General features: G+C 29.0%; 1 protein-coding gene across 1 annotated transcript; it reads right to left on the bottom strand.

The window, feature by feature from the left end:
• Positions 1–5,864: 5,864 nt before the first annotated feature.
• On the bottom strand, positions 5,865–6,413 carry LOC145954708 (pectinesterase inhibitor 1-like). Its single transcript, XM_083069395.1, has one exon. It carries the CDS (start codon positions 6,411–6,413, stop codon positions 5,865–5,867), a length of 549 nt encoding a protein of 182 aa, XP_082925521.1.
• Positions 6,414–22,409: the final 15,996 nt, after the last annotated feature.

The raw sequence follows: 22,409 nt of genomic DNA, 5'->3' as shown, positions 1-22,409 counted from the left end.
TAATGCTTTTAATAATATATTAATATTGACTAACAAATTGAAAATTATATTTTTCATTTATTAAAAGTCATAATGAAGATGCATTGAAAATGAATAGGGAACTTAAATTATAATTTTTTCCCTCTCTATTCAAATTTTTATTTTTATAATTTTAGTTTCTTAATTTTATAAAATATGCAATCTTAGTTTTATCACTAAATATTCATTCATTAATTATTAAATTAAATTATATGTTGATTATGATAAATATTAAATAAATAACATAACATTTGATATTTATAATATTTAGATTAAATTATATTTTTAATCTCTATTTTATCTCATAAATATGATAAAAAGAAAATAAAAATAATTTAAAAATGAAAACTAAAAGTGTATTTTTATTAAGTATTATTTAATATTAATTATCATATCATTTTTAATATGAGATCATAGTGAATTTTACAATTTTAACTATCAATAAAAAAAATATTTAACCATAAAATCAAAATTAAAAATTTTATAAAATAAATTAAATATTGGAGAATAATATTATGAATTAATTATCATAAAACGTTAAAAAGTGCAATTTATTTTAATAATCATGTTATTAGTATGAAATATTTATTTAATCATTTTTAATAGAATCTCGTATTTTAATTATGTTATACTTAAAATCTTATTTAAGAGAATCGGCTCTAGTATTCAGTATATTAATGTGTGTATTGTATAGAATAAATATATAATTTATAATAATTAAGTTTATATTATAAGATATGATTATTTTAATTGTTGATAATTTTTAAAAAATAAATCGAACTTTACTACGAGTGGTAAAAAACAAATGTTCTTGTGAAAGAAAATCAAGTAAAAGTATTTTCATTGAGGTCGATTCCTAAAATACTCTAATTCAAGAAAATATTCTAATTTATATAGTGAAGGATTTATTTATATATGCAGTATTAAATTTATGATAAAAAAGTAAAATAATAAATTTTATTTTCTCAAGATAAGAAACAACTATAATTAAGGGTGTAAGCGGGTACGGGTAATGTAATAGCTCAATTTTCATAGAATGTACGAGGGCCCATAAGCTCAATAAGGGTAATTTAGTAATTCACAGGAGTGTTTTAGTAGCCCAGAACGGGTCGTTCCCAAATCGGAACGGGTCGTTCCCAAATCGGAACGGGCCGTTCCAAATGACTAAAACGAGAGTGATTTTGTATCTGGGAACGGCGCCGTTCCCAAACTGGAACGGGCCGTTCCAAAATACAAAAATCAGCTACAAATTTTAGATGGGAACGGGGCGTTCCCAAATTGAGAACGGGCCGTTCCAGAGTTGAGAACGGGCCGTTCCAAAATATGACCGTTATGAGTATTAAATGCACCCTAAAACGGGTCGTTTTGGTTTGAGAACGGGTCGTTCCGGCGAAGCTTGATGCCTATAAATAAAGTGCTCTGCCACTCCCAAAAAGCACACCTCTCATTTTCTGAATTCTTTTCTTCTGCTATCTCTTATTTCCCTCTACTTTCTGCTTCAGACTGAGGGGAACCCAGCGAGGGAGACCAACCAGATCTTGTGTAGGTTCAACTTCTACATATCAAGGTACGGGAGAAAAGGGAATTATTTATATGTAGAGTTACATGAGGGAATTGGGTAGAGGAAGAGCCCTTAAGATTATGAAGAATTTTATAATTATTTTTGTTTGGAGAATTATTGGTTTTATGTGATTCTGTATGAATTTAGGATTATGAAAATATATATTTAATTTGTAATAATGATGATCTGAGAGGGAGAACGAAACTGTAGAAAAGTGTCTGTGAGCTAGGTTTTGGAACAATTGGGGATTTTACCATTGTGTTGAAATTATATTAAATTGGTAATTCCGTTGAGTATTATATTAATTTATGAATGTTATTGTTATATTACTTGATAAAAATTGATGATTTAGATGTGAATTGCTTGATGTGTATGAAACCCATTATTTTGAACTTATTTGATGTGTGTATGGTATTGAGCTATGAGATGAGATGTTGTATGGATGTGATTATGATTGTGGTTCCTCACATCAATGACCAGGGATGGTATGGCCCCTGGGTAAGTGATGCTACAGGGAGGGCATGACCCTGACATGGTGTGGGATGAGTGAGACAATTGACACGTATCACTTATGTCAAATATGGCAGCCCTGACATAGGGTTAATTGCAAGAGATTGTGTGGATTGTAATGTGATTGTGATTCCTCACATCAATGACCAGGGATGGCACGGACCCTGGGTAAGTGATGCTATAGGGAGGGCGTGACCCTGGCGTGGTGTGGGATGAGTGAGACAATTAACCCGTATCACTTATGTCAGTTGTGGTGTGGCCTTGGCATAATGTTAATTGTAAGATTTGTGTGAATTGTGATGGATTGATATAATTGTGAATTGAAATGTGAAGACGATGAATGATTGATAAATTATGATATATATATATATATATATATATATATGTTTGTAAATATTTCATTATGTAATGAGTTGTGAAGAGATTATGTTGTGGTGTGTTTGTATGTGCTTTACATATTGATGTTTTATTTTCTCACCGTATAACTTGTGGATGTTTTTAGGTGAGGAAGATCCGGCTATGAGTGACATCTAGAATGTCAACAGTTGATTTATGAGTATGCTCTGATATTGTGACATCGGGGCAGAGAATTTCTAGGACATGAATTGTATTTGTATACGGAGTTGAACCTATTATTTTGAAAACATTTTGTAATCTCTTATGTTTTATTTTCCAAGTTTCATTTCAGAATATTTTGGATATTGAAGAATGTTTCTAAAGGTTTTATGTGAACCCTTTTACCTATTTTGAAAATTTGATTTCATTAGTTTATCTATATTATTACAATATATGTGTTGGGATAGTAAGGGTGTCACAGGTAATCCGCGAATCCATATGGATCAAAATCAATCCAATGAGTTCGGATCAAATTTTTTCAATGTTCGGACCAAACTCAATCCAATCCGATCAAAACCTGACACTATGCTGATCGAGCAACGCATTTTATGTTTTCAACCCGTTATTTTTTGTTTTAGGTTGATAACATTGTAAAAATATAATATATTTATTTTAAATTTTATTTTGTATTAATTAATGTTAGTATTTTGAGTTGATAATAATGTAACAAATTAATAAATTTATTTTAGAATTTAATTTGTATCATTATTTGCTTTATAAGTTAATAACTTTGAATTTGTAATAATGTATCAAACGATTTACATCTATTTTAAAATATTTAAATTTTTATATAAAATAAAATAATTATAATCATGTTGACCCGACCCAACATAACCCAACCTATTTATAATTGGGTTGGGTTGAATCGGATTTTTAAATTTTTTTTTATACAAATTTGACTCAATTCACTCGTTAAATTTTAATGGGATTGAATAACAAATTTATCTGAATCCAGCTCAATTCAATACTCTTACACTCCTAATTAACAACCAACAATTTTATTTATTAACTTGTTCAACGGATAAACATTGTATTTAATGAGTGGGGTAAGATCTCGTCGTTTGTTATTCACCCTCATTGCTTTTCAACAATATTTATTACACTTTTTAAAAAAATATTGGCAATTTAATATGTCAATTAGACTAGTTTTTTTTTATACCAATTATTATATTTTTTCAAATTTAATATCCTTATTTAGGTTAGGCTAAAATATACTTTTATTTTGTTATCTTATTATAAAATTTCATTTTATTTTTTATTTTTAAAAATTATTTTATTTTTAATTTTTAAAGTTGACTTAATATTGTATTTATGAAAATCTTTAATTTTTAAACAACTTTAATTATTTTATTAATTTAAGATGTAAAATTTATCTTATTAAATTTATTGCATAAAAGCTATAAAATTTAATTAATGTACAAATCATAAAAGAACATAAATATGCTAAGAATTACGTGAAAAAGGGAGTTTCACAAATCGGAAAAAAAATTTGACATTAGAATTTCTTAGTTATTCAATTGCTCGCCTTACATAATGTCTACAACTTTTTATTCAAATAATAATTGAGTATATGTAAGTGAATTTTATGAAACAATTTTATATATTTAATAAATAAATAAATAAAAGTTCAAAATTGTTTCCTGAAGTTGAAAAGTACCATAATTATTTTTGAAAGGATGTCACTAAGTCAAATTTAAAATATTCAAAGATCCATATTTGTATTTTTTTAAAAAATAGGACCAATACATTTCTTTTATAATAAATAATAAATACAAATATATTTTACCTTTCAATTAAGGATATCTAACATGAATATGGAAAATAAAGCCTCAAAAACTCCGCAAAATTTAATTATCCTCGCAAATCTATTACATATTACATTTATTTTTATATATAAAATTGAATTACTTAATTTATCAAGATTAAAATAAATAGTTAATTTAATTGATAATAATAAATTTATTATATTTATATTTTTAAAATTATATTTATATTATTTATATATTTTAATTAATATTTATATATCTTCTAATTTATATATATCCTATATTATTATTTTTTTGCCTAATTATATTTTTTTAATAAGAGTATATTTAATAAATTTTATTAAATTAAAAGATCACACTTTAAATAGAAATATTTAATTTAATCTAATTAATTAATATATGTGACAATATAAATTGGTTCTTATATATAACACTTCTTACGTGATATTCTTATTGAATCATTTTTTTAGAAGAAACTCCTATTTATTACTTCTTAAAGATTTTTTTTTAAAAAGATATTTGCTTAGAAATATTTATTTTTAAGTTTAAACAAACATACCAAATGGCCAATATATTATATTATATTACATTTCAGACAATGTAACTTCTATATGTTTTTCTATAGTTTACACCAACTTATCTTATAAGGAGACACAATACAATTAATATTTTTTCAAAAAATTAAGACACATTAATTTAATATCTAAAAGGTGTTAATGTCATATTTTTCAAACAAATAAGAAGAGTTAGTGTTGAGTGTAAAAAAAACAAAGGTTCTTTTTACATATTGCAACTCAATGAATTTTAGTGTAATTTACTTTATATTATATTCTTAAAATTATGTATTTATTTTTCCTTTAATAATTTTCATTAAATATTATAAAATATTACTATAAAAGATATATTTGATTTTGAAGTTGCAAATGATACTAAAAGTTGACTCTTGTTATTGGCATGAATTACTCGTATCAATAATTATAAAAAAAAAATAACAATAAAATTAATCAATCTCAATATATTAAATGTCGGTTATATTATATATATTATTGAAGAATATTTTTAGGATTTATTATTCAATAGAAATACTTGTAAGAGTTCTTTAACTTCTTATTTTATTCTATTGTTTTAATTATTATATTTATTTATGAATTAAATAAATATTTATATATTAAATGTAAAAGACTATTTTGTGCGTTAATATTTTTAGAGATTATTCTTTGAGGAGAACATTTTAAGAAATTTTTTTTGACTTTTTATCTAATTTATTTTTTCATTTGTCATATTTACTTATTAGTTAAATTTTAACATTTTAAAATAAATTATCAAACATTAAAAATAATCTTATATTATAATATAAACTATTTATATTTTATCTAAAATAAAATTTATATATTTAAAAATATTTATTTATATACATTTTAAATAATATTTATATATTCAAATATTATAATTAGTTGTATATATAATTTATTATAGATTTTAATTATATGTAATAAATATTTATCTAATACATGAATTAAAATACTAACTACAAATAAAGGAGAAACTTCATCCATATTGGTGTCACATTCTTATCTAAACAACACTTTTAGGAAGAAACCAAAACATTATTGTTAAGCAATCATGCAAAACGAATTAAATATAACACCAATGATCTGAATAACTTGTTCCAAAACTTCAACATTTGGAAGCAGAGACGAATCTTTGTAACGAGGAGGAAACGCCAAACAAGCTTTGGATAGATGAGTGGTATCATCCAAAGCAAACCCTACAGAACCATAATCTTTTGAATAAAAAAATTCTCGAGTATACTCGACATCATTTTTGGCACTAATAAAACTCCCCAAACAAAATTCAAGATGAAATTTTGTTGAGACATCTAGATTACCCTTTGCAATCAGCTTGTTGATTAGTTCAATGGTGTTTGTAACATTGCCATGCATCACATCAAAGGTGTATTTCATAATGGAATTGAAATCTGCACCAGATACTCCACCAGGCATTGAACTTAGAAGTTTAGAACAAAATGAAGGGTTCTTGGTCTTTGCACAAATGGTTTTTACATCCACAACTTTGTCATGGCAACATGCATCAGAGAGAAAAAACATCATCATCAGTAGAAGGGATGAGACCAATGACGATCTTACAAAGAAATGACCCATTTTGATATGATGTTTTCTTGTCCTTTTGGCTTTAGACTTACTACTTGGCTTAATATCTTAGTACATGGGTCATTTTATAGTTCTCAACTGAAGACCAACAACTCGTTTAAGAAATTGGGCAAGTTTATTTTAATTTTACAAAAAATATATAAAAAGTGGTTTAAAAAAATATTTTTTGAGAAGAAAGTAAAAATTATTTCTTAATAAAAGATAGAAAATGACTAATTTTTAAAATAAATAATTTAAATAAATACATAAAAAAAAGTAAAAACTACTTATTTATTAAAAAAATGTTTGTTTTAAATTAAAAAAAGGTCTATTAATAATTTTTCTTATGTTTTTAGTTTTCTAAATTTGGGATATATATTAATTTGTTCCTAAAATTTAAAATTAGTGTTTTTAGTCCCTAAAATAAAAAAATTATTATTTTGGTCCTTGAAATTAAAATTTTATCTTTTTGGTTCTTTAAATTTAAAACATACGTTTTTAACCTTCAAATAATAATAATTATTATTATTTTAGTTTCTTTGCTCAAATGTCAATAATTAGTCTACTATACAGAATTTTTTTACTAATCTCATTGTCGGTAAAAAAAATATTATATTAGACTAATCAATACTACAAAACTGTCTTAATTAATTTGTAATTGTCAATTATGTTATTACTGTCAATTATATTAGTATAGTGGTGTCATTGTTGATGAAACATCACATTAGACCAACTATTGCTATAAAATTGTCTTAATCCATTATTGTCAATTTGAGGGACTAAAATAATATTTTTAAATTACAAGGATTAAAATGATAAATTTTAATTTTGAGGGAATAAAATTTGAAGAACTAAAACAATAATTTTTATATTTTGAGGACTAAAAACACATGTTTTAAGTTTGAAATTTATAATAATATATACATGGACTAAAACAATAATTTTTTTTGAAATTAATAGAACTAAAAACAAATTTTAAATTTGAAGAAAAATAATTACTTTAAATTTGAAGGATTAAGAATATAATTAATTAAACCAAATGTTTATATATATAAATATATATATATATATATATATATATATATATATATATATATTTGAATGTATTTTGCATTAATTATCAAAAAAATTTAATTAAAACATTAATGATTTTATGTAATTGAATGTATTTTCATTAATTATTTTTTTACACCATTCAATAATTATCTTTTATTAATACTAGTAATGAGATACAATTTTCATTTTCAGGGATGTGTTGTAGACAACCCTTAACGTTTCACAGTTGAAAATTAAGTTTGTAGTCTCTAACGTTAAAATAAATGTTGATCTTATAATAAATAAAAGCATATAGTGCCTTCAATGTGGAATTTTGAATGTGGTTAACCTTTATACCTTGTTGCATGTTAATTTTGGTGATAAGAATGTGATGTTTAAGTTGTATGAATGTTGTATGTTGCAATGCTTGTTGGTGGATTGTTTGTTTTAAGGGATTTTGGAAGGAAATCAGTTATGCATAAGTGTAGAATTGATGTCACGCCAAGCGCAACTTCACTGCGTCTAGCACAACTCAACTAAAAGGCTCTTCTTTCTCCCACGTTGAATGTAGGATCGATGGTGTCAGGTGTGAGAAAAGGGAGTAGCCTCAGGTTGGACTTGTGTTGGACATATATGATCTGAAATGACATCGAGTGTGAGGAGGGAGACTCGTCTCTGCCTAGATTCTCATTGGGCGTTGAAGGTGTGGTGTCGAGCGAGAGTCGAGTAGAGGCCCTTTGCCTGATTGAGGTCGGGCATGGGTTATGCCACACTAAGCATGAGTGAGTGGAGCATTCTCTACCTCAATCACGTTGAACGCAAGTGGTGTGACACTAGGCAAGAGTGAGATAAGGAGCTCTTTATTTCGATGGTGTCAGGCACCATTTGAGTAGCGACAGGCGCAACATACATGTTTCATACTTGCTATTTTATGATGATCTATTGATGGATATAGATGACCATGTTGTATGTATGATGATATATAATGATGAATACCTATGTTGTAAGTTGATAGAAGAATTGATGATGTTAAGATGTAAATTTTATGTTGTATAACCGTTAAGTTGTGGATATGTGGTTGAAATACATGTCTTAAATTAAGATACATAGATATTAGAGGTGAATTATGTTGTTTTTAAAGTTGACTTTCTCTCTAGGGTTTATGTGGATTGATATGGAGGTAGTTAAATCATATAACAGTTGAATGACTAACCAAGTAAAGTACGAAGTCGGAGACTTGACCTGTAACTTAGTATTAGAGGATTATGGTATTTGGAGGGTAATCAATGGGTTAATTGTAAAATATGACTTAGAAAATATGACTTCGAAGGGAGAAAACCTAAACACTCATTCTTTCTTTCCCTTTCTTTCTTCCTTTTCATTTTTCACTTAAAACCTTTATTCTTTTCCATTTTCAGAGCTGATCACTAGAAGGGGAGAGGAAGTCCGAGCTTAGGGGTGACGAATTGTTTGAGCTCAGGGGTAAGGAAGTCCGAGCTCCAAGGTTAGGAACTTCAAGCCAATGGTGTGCAAGGTCGTCTTCTTCTTCTCTTCTTCGTAGACCTTCTCTGGGAAGGTAAGGGAAATTGGAATTTTGGGGATTGGGTCGAAACGTTGGGCTATTGAATGAATGAAAAGTTAAATGTTGATAGAATTTCTGAAATCTGTAGCCATAAGGATGAATTTAAAAGGGTTACATGTTGAAATTAAATTGAGGTTTGGTGTTCTTGATGAATTGTTAAAAATGTTGATGATTTCTTTGAGTTTTGGCGTTTGCATATTTTTTTTTCTTGTGGTTTATGGGTTGCATGAATGAATCTAGTAGAGATAATGAGTGTAGATCGTGTTTAGGAGAAAATTGGTTAAATGTAGGTGAGGAACAAAGGAGAAAGGCATGAAAGTGTAGAAAATTTTTGCACTCAACGCTACAACCGTAGTTAAGTGTTGCAGTTGTGATAGCAAATGGGATGGCAGTGATCCAACAATTTAGCCATGATTAAACACTTCAATGGTGGGGGAAAATTAGATTGGCAGAGATCCAGTGTTGCAGCCACGATTGAGTGTTGCACCCATGGGGAGAAACTAAGCTGGTAGAAATCCAACGCTAAAGCACTGAATTAAGCATTTCATAGGTGGAGGTAGATGAGTGAATTTGGTCTTGATGTCTTTGTGAAAGTTATAGCCTTGGATGTCATATTTCTAATGACTTTAGAATCACATAAAAAAGAGGTCTATAACTCCATTTATGACCTTTTCAATGAGAAAAGGTCAAGCTATTAGCATTTAGGAAAATTGTTGCAATTATTACAATTTTTAACATAGTAGATGATGGAATTATAACATGAGTTTTTTATGAAATTTGTAAAAAATATTCTTGTATTTCATATGGGATAAGGATAAGTATGACAAGTGTAGAAGAACTTCCTATGCATTGTTTTATGTGAAGGTTATCATTGCACAATAAGTGATTTGATTAAGTTGTAAGTCGTTATAGTTACTTACGTTGACTTATGATGTTGTCTCTCAAGATGTGAATGTTGTAAAGATGTATGTTGGTTATGTTATTTAAGTTGACATGATCTGAATTTGAAAGTTGAGTTGAATAGTATGTTGTGAAGTTGTGTAACTATGTTAGGATTCTATATGAATAATGTTAATGTGTTGTTGAGATACATGTTGATCATAGTGTAGTAAATGAGTTGTGATGAAGGTGATATGAGTTGAAATTTGTGTGTTGATTGAGTTATTGTGTTGAAAATTATAATGAGCTGCTATGTTGTTGAGTTTTATTGACCATTTAGGACTAGAGGAGATATTTTGAAAGTTTCATATCCCATTGTGGATATTGTGTTGTGATACTCCAAGAGCCCAATTTGTTGAAAAATCCTTCTTGGAAAGTTGCCCTTGAAGTGAATACTGTGTTGTTTCTCCTTTTGGACTTTGTTGGTATTGCATGTGAGTAAGGTTGAGGCACACATGTATGAAGCGACCATAGTATAGGGGCTAGGTCGAGCTATACTAATTATAAGTTACCAATCGAGTAAAGTACGAAGTTCGAAACTTAGTTCCTAATCGATTATCAGAAGTTTATAGTATTTGGAGGGTTGTTGGTGGACTAATCCCATAGGAGGCTTAGTTAAGCTAGTTAATTTCGTGGTAGGTTCGTACCCAACTGTTCTATCCTAACATTAGTACTATACTTCCTTGTTTAAGTGACGACATTTGAGAAACTAAGTTGCTATGTTGTGGTTTTATATCCAATTTGATGTTGATCTAACAAGCCCAAAAACATCACCCTTTATTTTCGGTTTAGTAGGATCAAGCCATTTAAACTACTCACCCTGTGTTGTAAGAGATCTTCTAGTTGAAATGCGTGACAATTCATATAGTTGTTATGTTGAGCATATAATGTGTTGAGTTGATTACGTTGTTCATATGTTATGTTGAACTGTGATGAAATGTGTTATTGTGTTGAATCAAAGTTGGATTATGTTGATTTGTGTTGTATACTATGATGCTTTATTGTTGTGTTGTCAAATATGAGATGATGATGTGATATTCCTATGTTGTGTGTGTATATATATGTTGTTTCTTTTTTTTTCCTAACTTACCCTTATGTGTTTTCATGTGGTTTGGACTACGATGATTATACGTGGTATGGGAGCAGGGCAGGGATAGAGTTGAATTGTTATAGTAGAATCCATACAGTGGTGTTGGAGCTGGATGTTTTGATGACTACCTATTGGTGGCAGATTTGTGTAGATAGTTATAGTTGCTTAACTAGAAACTTAGTTGTATATTTACATATGCAGGATTACTGTATCTATATCGCACATATTGGAGTAGTCATTTCATCCTTATATGCATGCAATGTTGTACCTATGCTAATATTTGTAAGTATATGATCTTAAGTTAGCAGTTTTTCCATTTAGTGTAGGGATCATTGTAGATCGTTACACTAATCCCATAAGTGGCTTAGTGTTATAAGCTAATGTCGTGGTAGGCCCATAGCAAAACTATTCTACCTTGACATAGTACCATACTTCCTAGTTTAAGTGGGAAAACCTGAGAAATTAAACTAAGTTGTCTATACTTGTCTTTCTTTGAGGGCTAACATTTTCCTATACCTTACCTGGCTGAGATATGTCTAACATTATGGTTTGTTAGGGGCAAGCCATTTAAATTGCTCACCTCTATTGTATTTGTATGTTGAGATGTTTATTATAACAAAGTTGATAAATGTTGAACAAGTTGTGAGTTATGCTGCTATTGATATATGTTTTGTTGCCTTTGTTGTACTGTTGTATGTTATTTCTTTCATAAGCTTACCTTTCTTTTCCTTGTGGTTGGGACTATGATGAACATACTTGGTATGCGAGCAGGGTAGGATTAGGCGATTAGCTGGATTGATTGGTGGTGAGTTGCATTAGAGGTGGCTTGTTTTGTATGACTCCTCCGGTGGAGTCATGGTTTGAAGTCCTCAATTGGTCGTCTAGAGGAACATTTTGTAGTAGTTTAATCTTTAATGAATATAGTTTATGTATTGAATTTATATATATTGTGTATATTCCATACATTTTACTCTATGCATATTTAACTTCCGTTTTAATGTCAATTCTTAGTAGTAAGTATAATAACCTGTTGAGTCGTTATAATAAGAAAACATTAAAATATTGAGCAATTATACTTTGCTTTTCTCTTTAGAATTTAGATAGATTTAAATATAAGATACATTATTCTACTTTTAAAATTTTATATTAATCTTAAATATGTTTTAATAATTTTTGTAAAATATTGAGTTTTAATTTTAGTTTTAATAATTTATTTTTATTTTTCATCTCTAAAATTTTGGATTTATTGATTTTGGATTATGAAAAATGATCAAATTTTGTTTTAGGTCTTAAAATATTTTTCTTTGAATGTTCATTTCTATAAAATTTAAAGTTATTATTTTTTTTGTCCTTAACATTTATTTTAAATTTTTTTAAAAATTTATTTTCATGTAAAAAATAACATTTATTTTAAAGACTTATAACTTTTTTTATTTATAGAAATAACAGATACTAAAATAGTATCTATCATAGACAATTATGAGTATTCCATGGAATTGTCACTTAAACTTATGCTAAATACATAAGTTATATATTAAGAATATCGTATATCCTTGTGAATGTAGACATAAGGGATCGAATCACGTTAAATAAATTTTGTATGACATTTATTTAATCTTTTATGACATTTTTGTGTATTCTTTCATCATTGTGCATAAAGAAAAAAAGAAGTTTTTTTTGTTCCCAATACTACTATAGGTCCAAAATAATAGAGGAATATCAAGCACAATCTATAAAAAAACAAATCAGAAAGTGTAAGTGTAATTTACTCATGTATAATGACCAGACATGTCACTACATTTAGTATAATACAACTACAACATAACAAAAATTTTAACACTTGTTACTCATTTGAGCCAAACATTGAAGTTCTTGGTTTAGATTCTAAGCCTATCAAAAAAACAAATTGTTACCCTACATCTTTAGGAATAAGGAGAACAATTTAGTTAAAAATAAGTGAAAAAGGTTCTAAATTTGGTGTGAACATGCACTATAACATAAGTAAGGATTCTAAGTTTGGTGTGGGTATGTTACACATACAAAAATATAAGGAAGGTTAATGATGATCAAAGCACAAACATAAAGTTGTAAGCATCCTTCAACTAAAATAAATAAATAAATAATAGTACAAATAAAAAAGTATAAGAAATGTGCATATGTTAAAATTGAAAATAATGCTTTGGGGAAATTTGGAAGGAGTTAAAGTGATAAGAAAAATGAATACAACTAAGTGTTCTCCTTAATCTTAGGTGTTTTTAATTTATAGAAAAATAATGAATTCTTTGTTAGCCCGACCGCATTACATGCCAAAGAAAAGTCCCTAGTGATCTTTAGACACTTTTGATTTTCACACAATTGTTATGAAAGGGAAATATGAAAAAGAAACCTAAATTTGGTGGTGTTGAATGTATGAATTGAGTGAAACACTAACCACATAATTACACTTAAAGTTGCAATGACAAAGAGAGTAAGTGTATTGGATCACATAAATTGCGAGTTTCATAAGGACTAACCTCTTCAAAATTTCTTCATGCATTTCTTGTTTGTATCTAATGTTGTTACTATAAAGACAATGTGATTGCTTGAATAGTTTGGAAAAGAACTTGCAAAAATTCGTTCATATTAAATATTCCTAATACATCTTAAGTAAGAGTGTGTTTAAACTTTAAATTGCTTGAGGACAGCAAGATTTTAAGTTTGGTGTATTTTGATAATTGCCAAATATGCATATAAATTTTATTTAATTTAGGTAATTATTAGTATATTCTATGCTTATAAATCTTGTTTTTAACCATAAAACACTTAGTCAAAAGTCAATTTCAATTTTAGGATTTAATTATTTAAATATTAGATATTTTTAATATTTTTCTTTGTTGAGATATTACATAAGGAGAAATAACTTGGAAGCTACAAGCTTCGTTCTAAGCAACCTTTTGAGCAACCTTCATAGTAGGATCTTCAATATAGTCTTATGAGATGTTGACCTTGAACTAAGCTTCCTGATGTTAAGTTCAAAGAAGATGACTTTTGTACAAAGTTTTCAAGGTTTCTTTGATGGAGGAGCGTGGACCAAGGGTCCAACCACTAGAGCAATGGCTAGAAAACTACTTGAAGATTTGATTGCTTTAGAGCTTAGTGGACCTAATGGGCTTGGTGGGCCTAGGGTGTTTTTCACTTGGGCTTTACTTGATTGACCACCATGTTATTGCATAATAATAGTATAGGAATTTACATTGTTTTGGTCTTGTATTATGGACCCTAGATTAAGATTTTGGGCTTTAGGCTTATCGGGCCTAGTTTTGGGCTTCATGGGCCTTTGGGCTTTTGATACCCAATATTGGGCTCATTTTTATTCTTGTAAATTTTCCTCTTCATTGTATTTCATTGACCATTGTATTTAGGTCATTAGCACAGGAATTATGGAGGAATACTTAATTAGGATGATTAGGCAAAATTAGGTTTAATTTAGCTTGCATTTAAGTTGCATTTTGAGTCACATGGATGACACCACTTGTGGCTGAACATGTGTGACTCAAATTCAACCCTAAATGTAAGATAAATTAAACTAAGCTGCATTTAGCCCTTGGTTTACGGCCAAGCACATGTGAGTGGAAGATTTGAATTCAAATTTCAAAATTTGAATTCAAATCTTGGCGCCACATGTGTAGCTTACACCTTAGCGCCAATTGCTTGCTTATCCTGTCCTATAAAACCTTGGTGCCTCCCTTATTGTATTCACTTTTGATGAAATAAGAATTCTGAACATTTCAGCCAATTCTTCTCAAGAGTCACTGAGAGCTCTCCTTCTAGCCTTAGGAAACCCTACTAGTTTTCCTACCATTGAAGTGAGCACTCTTTTGAGTCTTAAGCTAGGATGCTTCTATCTCTAGCCTAGGCTTCCCTAATTCGTTTTCTACATCCATCCAAGCTTCATTCAATCGGTGCAAGTCTTCAAGAAGAGGATCCTATGTGTGGTGAAGGAAAGGAGAAGCAATCCTACCACTTCTTCATGAACTCCACCATCATTCTTCCCTGAGAGAAGATGTTTATTCTTGAACTCCCTTGACTCAACAATTTTGTGCACATAAAATAATTATGACTATGGTGCTACTTATTAGCTTAACTTTCTTGGCTACTTTCTAAGGATGCTTTTGACCTAAAACACTTGTAGAGTTTTTGAGTACTAACAAGATAAATCCGAAACACTTGAACAAATCTTGTTACTAGTTCATATGAAAACTCTTCATGATTAAAGCTTGAAACTAAGAGTTTGTCATTATTAAAATACCCATTAAGGTAGGATTCAACATACGACACCAAGGGCATTGGGGGAAAGTTGCCCAAGTATGACATTGTAGGAGGTCGTCGCGTCCAATAACAAATATTTGTCTTTGCCTAACTTTGTTAGGAATTTTATCTAGCCACTCATGTTGAATTGTTCACCTGCAAATCCTAAAAGGTGTTTATTGTATGGCTTGATATCATCACCGAGGAGTTTCATTTGGAGAAAGGTATTCTAATATGGGATGTCGATCGAGTTGCCTTGGTCCACGAGGGTCTTATGCACTTCCCAATTGGTGATTTGGACAAATATGACCAAAGGGTCATCCTGATTTAGATCTATGCTTAGGAAATAATCTTTAGTAAAAGTAATCAAAGGTAGCGATCTAGGTGACTTACCATGTGTCATGGTGACACTTTTGATAGTTCTTAGATGCCTTTTGTGTGAAGAGCTAGTGGGACCATCACTAGCAAATTTGTTAATAATGGTGTGATCCTATCTTGGGGGATTTCGATCGTGCTTGCCTCATAGGTGTCAACTGTCCCTTTTTGGGCTTCATGCCCATCCTCAGGGGCAATCTTCTCAACTACTTCGGATGAACTACTTGAGGTTGCTCACTCAAATGATTTCTTCGATTCTGTTGTAGAGTGCCCAACATTCTCCAATGGTGTGTCTGACAGTCCTGTGATATCAATAATGTTTATTACAATTGACGTCCTTAGTAAATTGTTTGAGCTTAGTTAGAGTGAGTATTTGTGTACTAAAGGCTTCTTCAAATACATTTATGCAAGGAGAGATAAAGAGGTGTAGTTATTGTATATTGGTGGTTTATCAAGTCTTCCAATTTTGAACTCGTTGTTGTACGGGCACAATTTTTCTAACTTGGGGAATTCACTTTTAATGCCTATTGAGGATCGACTTTTGTGTCAGCTTGCTTCGTGTTCTTTCATTTAAATGAAACTGGTGGCCTGAGGTCTTAGATCATTCATGTCTTTGGGTGCATGACGATAAAGGTCATTCTTTTAATGCATTTATCATGGTGGTAAGGGAGACTTGAGGATGAAGGTCCTATATCTTATTGGCAACAATAAAGAACCTCTCCATGAAAGCTTGGATTGGTTCATTATCATTTTGCCTCATGTTCAGAAACACCAGCATGGAAGTCTCATTAGGTCAGTTGCAAATCGAGTCTTGAATAAACATGTTAACGCGACATAGCTAGGCACACAGAACACTAGTAGGTGCTTATATCATAAGAGTGTAGGACCTTTGACCGTTGTAGGAATTACTTACACAGGGTCATGTTGTCTTAGTTGTAGAGATGCATCGATGTTTCGTATGTAGCCAAGTGTTTGTCTGGGTAGGTTGAGTCGTCATATGCCTTCATGACAAGGTGCTTCCACCCTCTTAAAAGTGGTGTGTCAACTACGGGGTCAGTCAAAGAATGATCACAATGTTCACCATTGAGTCATCTTGGTGGGCTTCGGGGAGGGGAGTGGCTCTCCTTGTTGAGCTGGGATTCTTGCGTAGTGTGTGTCTCTTGGGGGTGATTTAGAGAGATAGTACTCCTTTGTTGTAGAAATGTCGGTTCCTAAGCGAGTGATTGTTTTCTTTGTGTAGGGCTTATATTTCTTGCTTGTAACATGTGCAATTAGTTTCATAGTGCACAGGGCCTGCCTGTTGTTGTTGGTGGAGGGTGGTTAGTGTGACACCCTCTATCCCGCATACCATAAACAAATAATTAGTGAAATCCAAGTAACTTAATATTTCATTATTAAAATACCAAACGTGTTCAAATAGAAAGCACCACATCCATGACTTAAACAAGTAACATAATCAGCGAAAATTACAAAAGAAATAAGGCTAAGGTTTTCGAAATAATTTAATAGAAACAACATCCTAATCTAATCCTATCTACGCCCCGATGTCACATGTCTTATCAAAGCAAAACCCAACACTAAAGCCTAAGTTTTATCTCTAACATCCTCTGCTGATGATCACCTGTATCACAACCAAAGGAAAATAACACAAAATAAAAGGGAGTGAGAAACATCTCAATCTGGCTCACGGTGTAAGAATACACACCGAATAGCCAAACAGAAATAAGACATGTATATGTACATAACATCGATAGAATAACAACAATATCACATTAGCTAAGCCGCGCAAGATACATCCCATGCACACAATGGGTGAGACTGGGACTTACAAATCGAGCTATCCCCAAGGACTAATCCATAAGCTTTTACACAAGAGGGCATTCCCTAGCGGTGTATTCCATATCGTACCTTTAAAAAGATTTATGCGATTGATGCATGTAAATTAAGACTCTATGCATTCTCATATCACATTATCATGTCATTCCACCGTATCAAATTTTCTCACATCCCATACTCATCAATTATATTCATTAAAGGATAAAATTGAATAACATAAGAGATTCACATCATTGCATATCATAAATCACAAGAGAGAAGTAACACAAGATTCACATTGCACAAATAAAATTCACCAAACAATGAAAGAAAGAAGCATAACAAAGCAATTGGTGCTCAGCCCCAGATTGAGCGCTTAGTGCAAGGTTTTCAGAGAGTAATTTTAACTCTTTGGTTGAGCCACACTAAGCATGGAATCTCACGCTCAACATGGGCCACGCTAAGCCTCAGGGTCACGCTTAGCCTGAGGGTCATAGATAGCATTATCAACTTTCTGTCACCTTGACGCTTAGCGCCATAAATGACGCTTAGTGTGGTTTCTACGATAAGAATTCTACAGATCTGCGATTTTTCGCATTTTATATCCAAATCATTGATCTCCTCATACAATCGGTAAAAATGTTCTAAATCATACGATAAACATTTAAAACAATACAATTTACTCATACAATTACATCTTCAAACAATCTTCTCTTATAAATACCAATGCATTCCCTTAAGGTTTCTCATAGGAACCCATAAAGATCTCAAATCATACAATTACAATTCTAAAACTGAAATTAATCATTCATTCAAGCAATTCATACAATTAATTACATACAAGAAGAATAATAGAAGAAATAGACACAATTGGGGAAAATCCCTCATACATGAGCATATAACAAACACAGGATTGGGGGCAAATCCCACTACCCAACATACATTCCCACACCCAGAGTGAGATTTCTCACTCCCTTCTTACCTTGTTGAGTAGAAAAAGATGAATGGTTAAATCTGGGGTAGTTTCCTCCTCCTTTCGGTTCTCCAAGTTTTGAAGTGTAAACACATACGTGAGAAAAATGTAAAATGTAAAACTGATAAGCTTTCTCTTTTTTTTTTATTTATTCTTTTTAACCTTTTAGTAAAAATGTGCACCATGGTTATCAAAAATAAGTTCCCTTCCCTTATTATAAATAATTAAATAATATAATCTTTAATTATAAAACCTCACAATATATATTCATATAAAATAATTACCAATAGTTTCCAAATTCAAAATATTTAATTGTCACAAATATAGTAAATAGTAATAAAATAAATATCAAACAACTCTTATTAATAAAAATTATTAATAAAATACCTATATTATATTTTATATAAGCAGGGTGTTACAGTTAGAGCTTCTTCGTTGTGTTTCTACATGGCTTCCATTCATTGTAGTACTTTAGTGTAAGGAGGCGAAATATGTGGGTATACAGTGGCGGTGGTCGCCTTAAGCTCCACAAGCGAGGTTATGGAGGCAATAGTCGATTGTTTAAGGGTAGGGCTCACATTGTTGTTGGCTAAGGAGTTTCCCATTGTGTTGTTATTCGTCGCTCAGATTCAGGTGAAAATCATGTGTAGCCAATGGATAGTTTTACTTTAACCCACGGTAGACACCAAATGTTCTTATTAGAATTTTCAAGTACTCCAATGGTGAGGATGGTCTCTTGGTTGCTCCAATTTCAATGGTGGTGGAGCGAGTATCTGAAAAAATATTTTAACACTCAAGTTATAGGGGAATTTAAGTTAAGACTTAGAGGTTTGAATGATATTTTATACTTCCTATATAAGTAGTTTATAGTGTTGCTTGATTTTAGGAGATAATTTTGCATGATATTTGTTTATATGTTCTTATGATTGCATATGGTATTTAATGAACCATTAATGTTTAGTCCAAGATTCTAGGAGATATGATATGAGGATTCTTCTTATCAATTGTGTTCTAGATCTAATGCAACAAGTTGTTTAGGTTATTTGGCCAGCCCAAGCTTGTCGTAAGCTCGACTCGATTTGACATAAACTCAACTCGATTCATCCAAGCAGAAGCACATATGTGTGTGTATATATATAATTGTTAAATTTTGTAATAATTATATTTTATTTAATAACAAATTTATAATATAAATATATTCATAAAATTTTAATGTTTTATATACATATTTTAACATTATATTAATTAAATATGATAAAATAATATTTTATTAGAAAACATCAATTTATGTAGATATTTTTAAAATAGTTATTAATAAAATCAATTAAATAATAAGTTTAAATATATTTTTAATCCCTCAAATTTAAGGTAAATTTATTTTTAGTCTCTCAAATTTAAAATTAGTCTTTTTAGTCCTTGTAATTTCTAAAAAAAAAAAAAATTAGTCCATACACTCAAATTTGGTTATAAAATTTGTTAAATATTGTTTGAAAGACCAAATATTGTTTGGTTATAAGATTTTTAAAAAGTATAGAGACTAAATACATCAATTTTAAGTTTGAAAAACCAAAAATAAATTTATCCTAAATTTGATAGACTAAAAACATATTTAAGCCTAAATAATATCTTAAAACTTATATATTATCTTAATTTAATATGTATAATTGATGCTATATAATAAAAATATTATTTTATTTAAATATTTATTAAATATTACATTAATTACATTGATTAAATAGTATCTTAATACATTGTTTGATTTTATTATACTTTATATATATTATTTAAATAATTTTTTTAAAAAAATAATAATTGAAATATTTATTTTAAATATATAAATTTTATTAAAAAATAATAATAATTTTTAAAATAATAATTAAATATTTAAAATAATAGATGATTTACTTTTTTGAAAAAATCAAGAGATAAATCGTTAAAGTGTATGAAATGTTTACTTTAATACCAGAAGGGTGAGCAGGATAATATTTACGTATATGAGGGTATATTAATGTAAAAAAAATATTTTGACAATATTTTTTTTTTAACAAAGTTAACAAAATTTTAATGAAAAATTTAAAAATAGAGTATCCAATAGGCTTAGCCTCTCATGACAATGATGTCAGTGAAGAGTGAAGAGTGAAGAGTGAAGACTAAATAGGCTTTATTCTACAAGCAACTTTACTAAAATTTAAGCAACTTAAAGTAGATCAGAACTGATGTGACAGTGATGTGGCACAAAGGGTTGCTTATAAGTAATCCCCACTGAAGATGCTCTATTGTAATATGCTTGTATGTGTCATTGTGTCAAGTTCTACTAGGTTCTGACATCATAATATTTATCTCAGGATTTTCTATTCTTTTGGGTTAGTGTTTATGATGAGATTTATGTTATCTTTTAATTATTGATTTCTTTTAAAGCTTGATAAATTCATTTCTAAGCATTAATTTTATGATTTAATGTTTTTGAATAAATGTAAGTCCTCAGCTCTTGGAGACGTTCTACAAATTATTTTCTTTTAATTAAAGTTTTATTCCCACCGTTTTATTACTTATTGCTATGTTTTTAAGAAATAACGCAGTTTTAAAAAATATATATAAAAAAAGAAGAAAGAAAATTAGAGGATAAGATGTGCCCATGCAATTTTTTTTAACAATGGTAAAAGTTTGAAGAAGATAATTGCAGTTTGTCAAATGTCCAAGTGTTACTTACATTCCTTTTTAATTGTCAGTTTAAAAAAAAAAACAAAATAATTCTTATTTATATGTTATTAATATCACAATAACATTATTATTTTTAATTATATTCTTATTTTTCATCTCATTTTAATTAATTTATATAATGATAATTAATATATACATTTATTATACAACAAGAATAAATGAGATATAATAAAAAAATCAAAATCATTTTATGAATAATTGATAAATATATTATTATTTTTTAATTTGTGTATAACAACATTAAAAGAATATTAAAAATGAATGAATGCAATAGTAGTTTAGAAGACATTTAAAATCCATCAAATTGTGGGACCAAAATATAATTAATAAAAGATGTATTTCTTTTATATAATGCTTTGAATAAAACTTTAATTAAATGATCTTACACTTCTTTTTAATTTTTAAACAAAACTCATTAATTGAGGCAATACATCATTATTTTACTAATCTATACTAATATATAAAGGAGATATCATTTTCAATAATTATTTTTAGTTTTTATTTTTACATGGACCATTTTATCTTTTGTTTATTTTCTATAATTCTTTAAGACTATCTTTTTTTGAGTAACTTCTCATTCTTTTCCTTTCTTCTATTTTACTCTGAAACTACTATAACTATTTATAAAAGTAATTGTTTTTTTCTTTTAATACAATGCAGGTACATAGTGCCTTTTTCCGACTAATAAATAATAAAGTTAATTTACTTTTCAATCAAAATTACACTTAATCATTTGAAACAATTTTAAAATAATCAACACAGTTTTTGAAAATGAAAGCAATCAATATATCAATGAATTGTGATAAGAAAATGATCATTATGGTAAACCAATTTTAAAATTTTAAAATAATTATAGCAAAAAATATATTAAAGAAAGTAATTTAATTTTTAAGTTTAAGTTTTTTTATGACTTATATTCAATCAATGCTTCCAGTAAATAATAATAATAAATTATTATATAGTAACATGTTGGGATGCAAGCAAAATTTCATATCATTCAAATAAGAGGATGAATATATGTTTATATATGCACAATTGTCTTCATTAGTTAGAGATTTTTTTATATGATGTAAATAAATAAAATCGTAAGAACTTAGATTGAAAGTGGACAATATCTTATCACTATAGATGTGTGTGTGGTAAGAATCCCCCAAGTGAACAACATGACACTTAACCAATAGTAATATAATA

This window comes from Cajanus cajan, chromosome 2, assembly GCF_000230855.2.
Source record: "Cajanus cajan strain Asha chromosome 2, NIPB_CcT2T_4, whole genome shotgun sequence".
In the NCBI taxonomy this organism is placed as follows: domain Eukaryota; kingdom Viridiplantae; phylum Streptophyta; class Magnoliopsida; order Fabales; family Fabaceae; genus Cajanus; species Cajanus cajan.
Note: the sequence above shows the minus strand (reverse complement) of the source record. Positions and strands in the feature narration are given on the sequence as shown.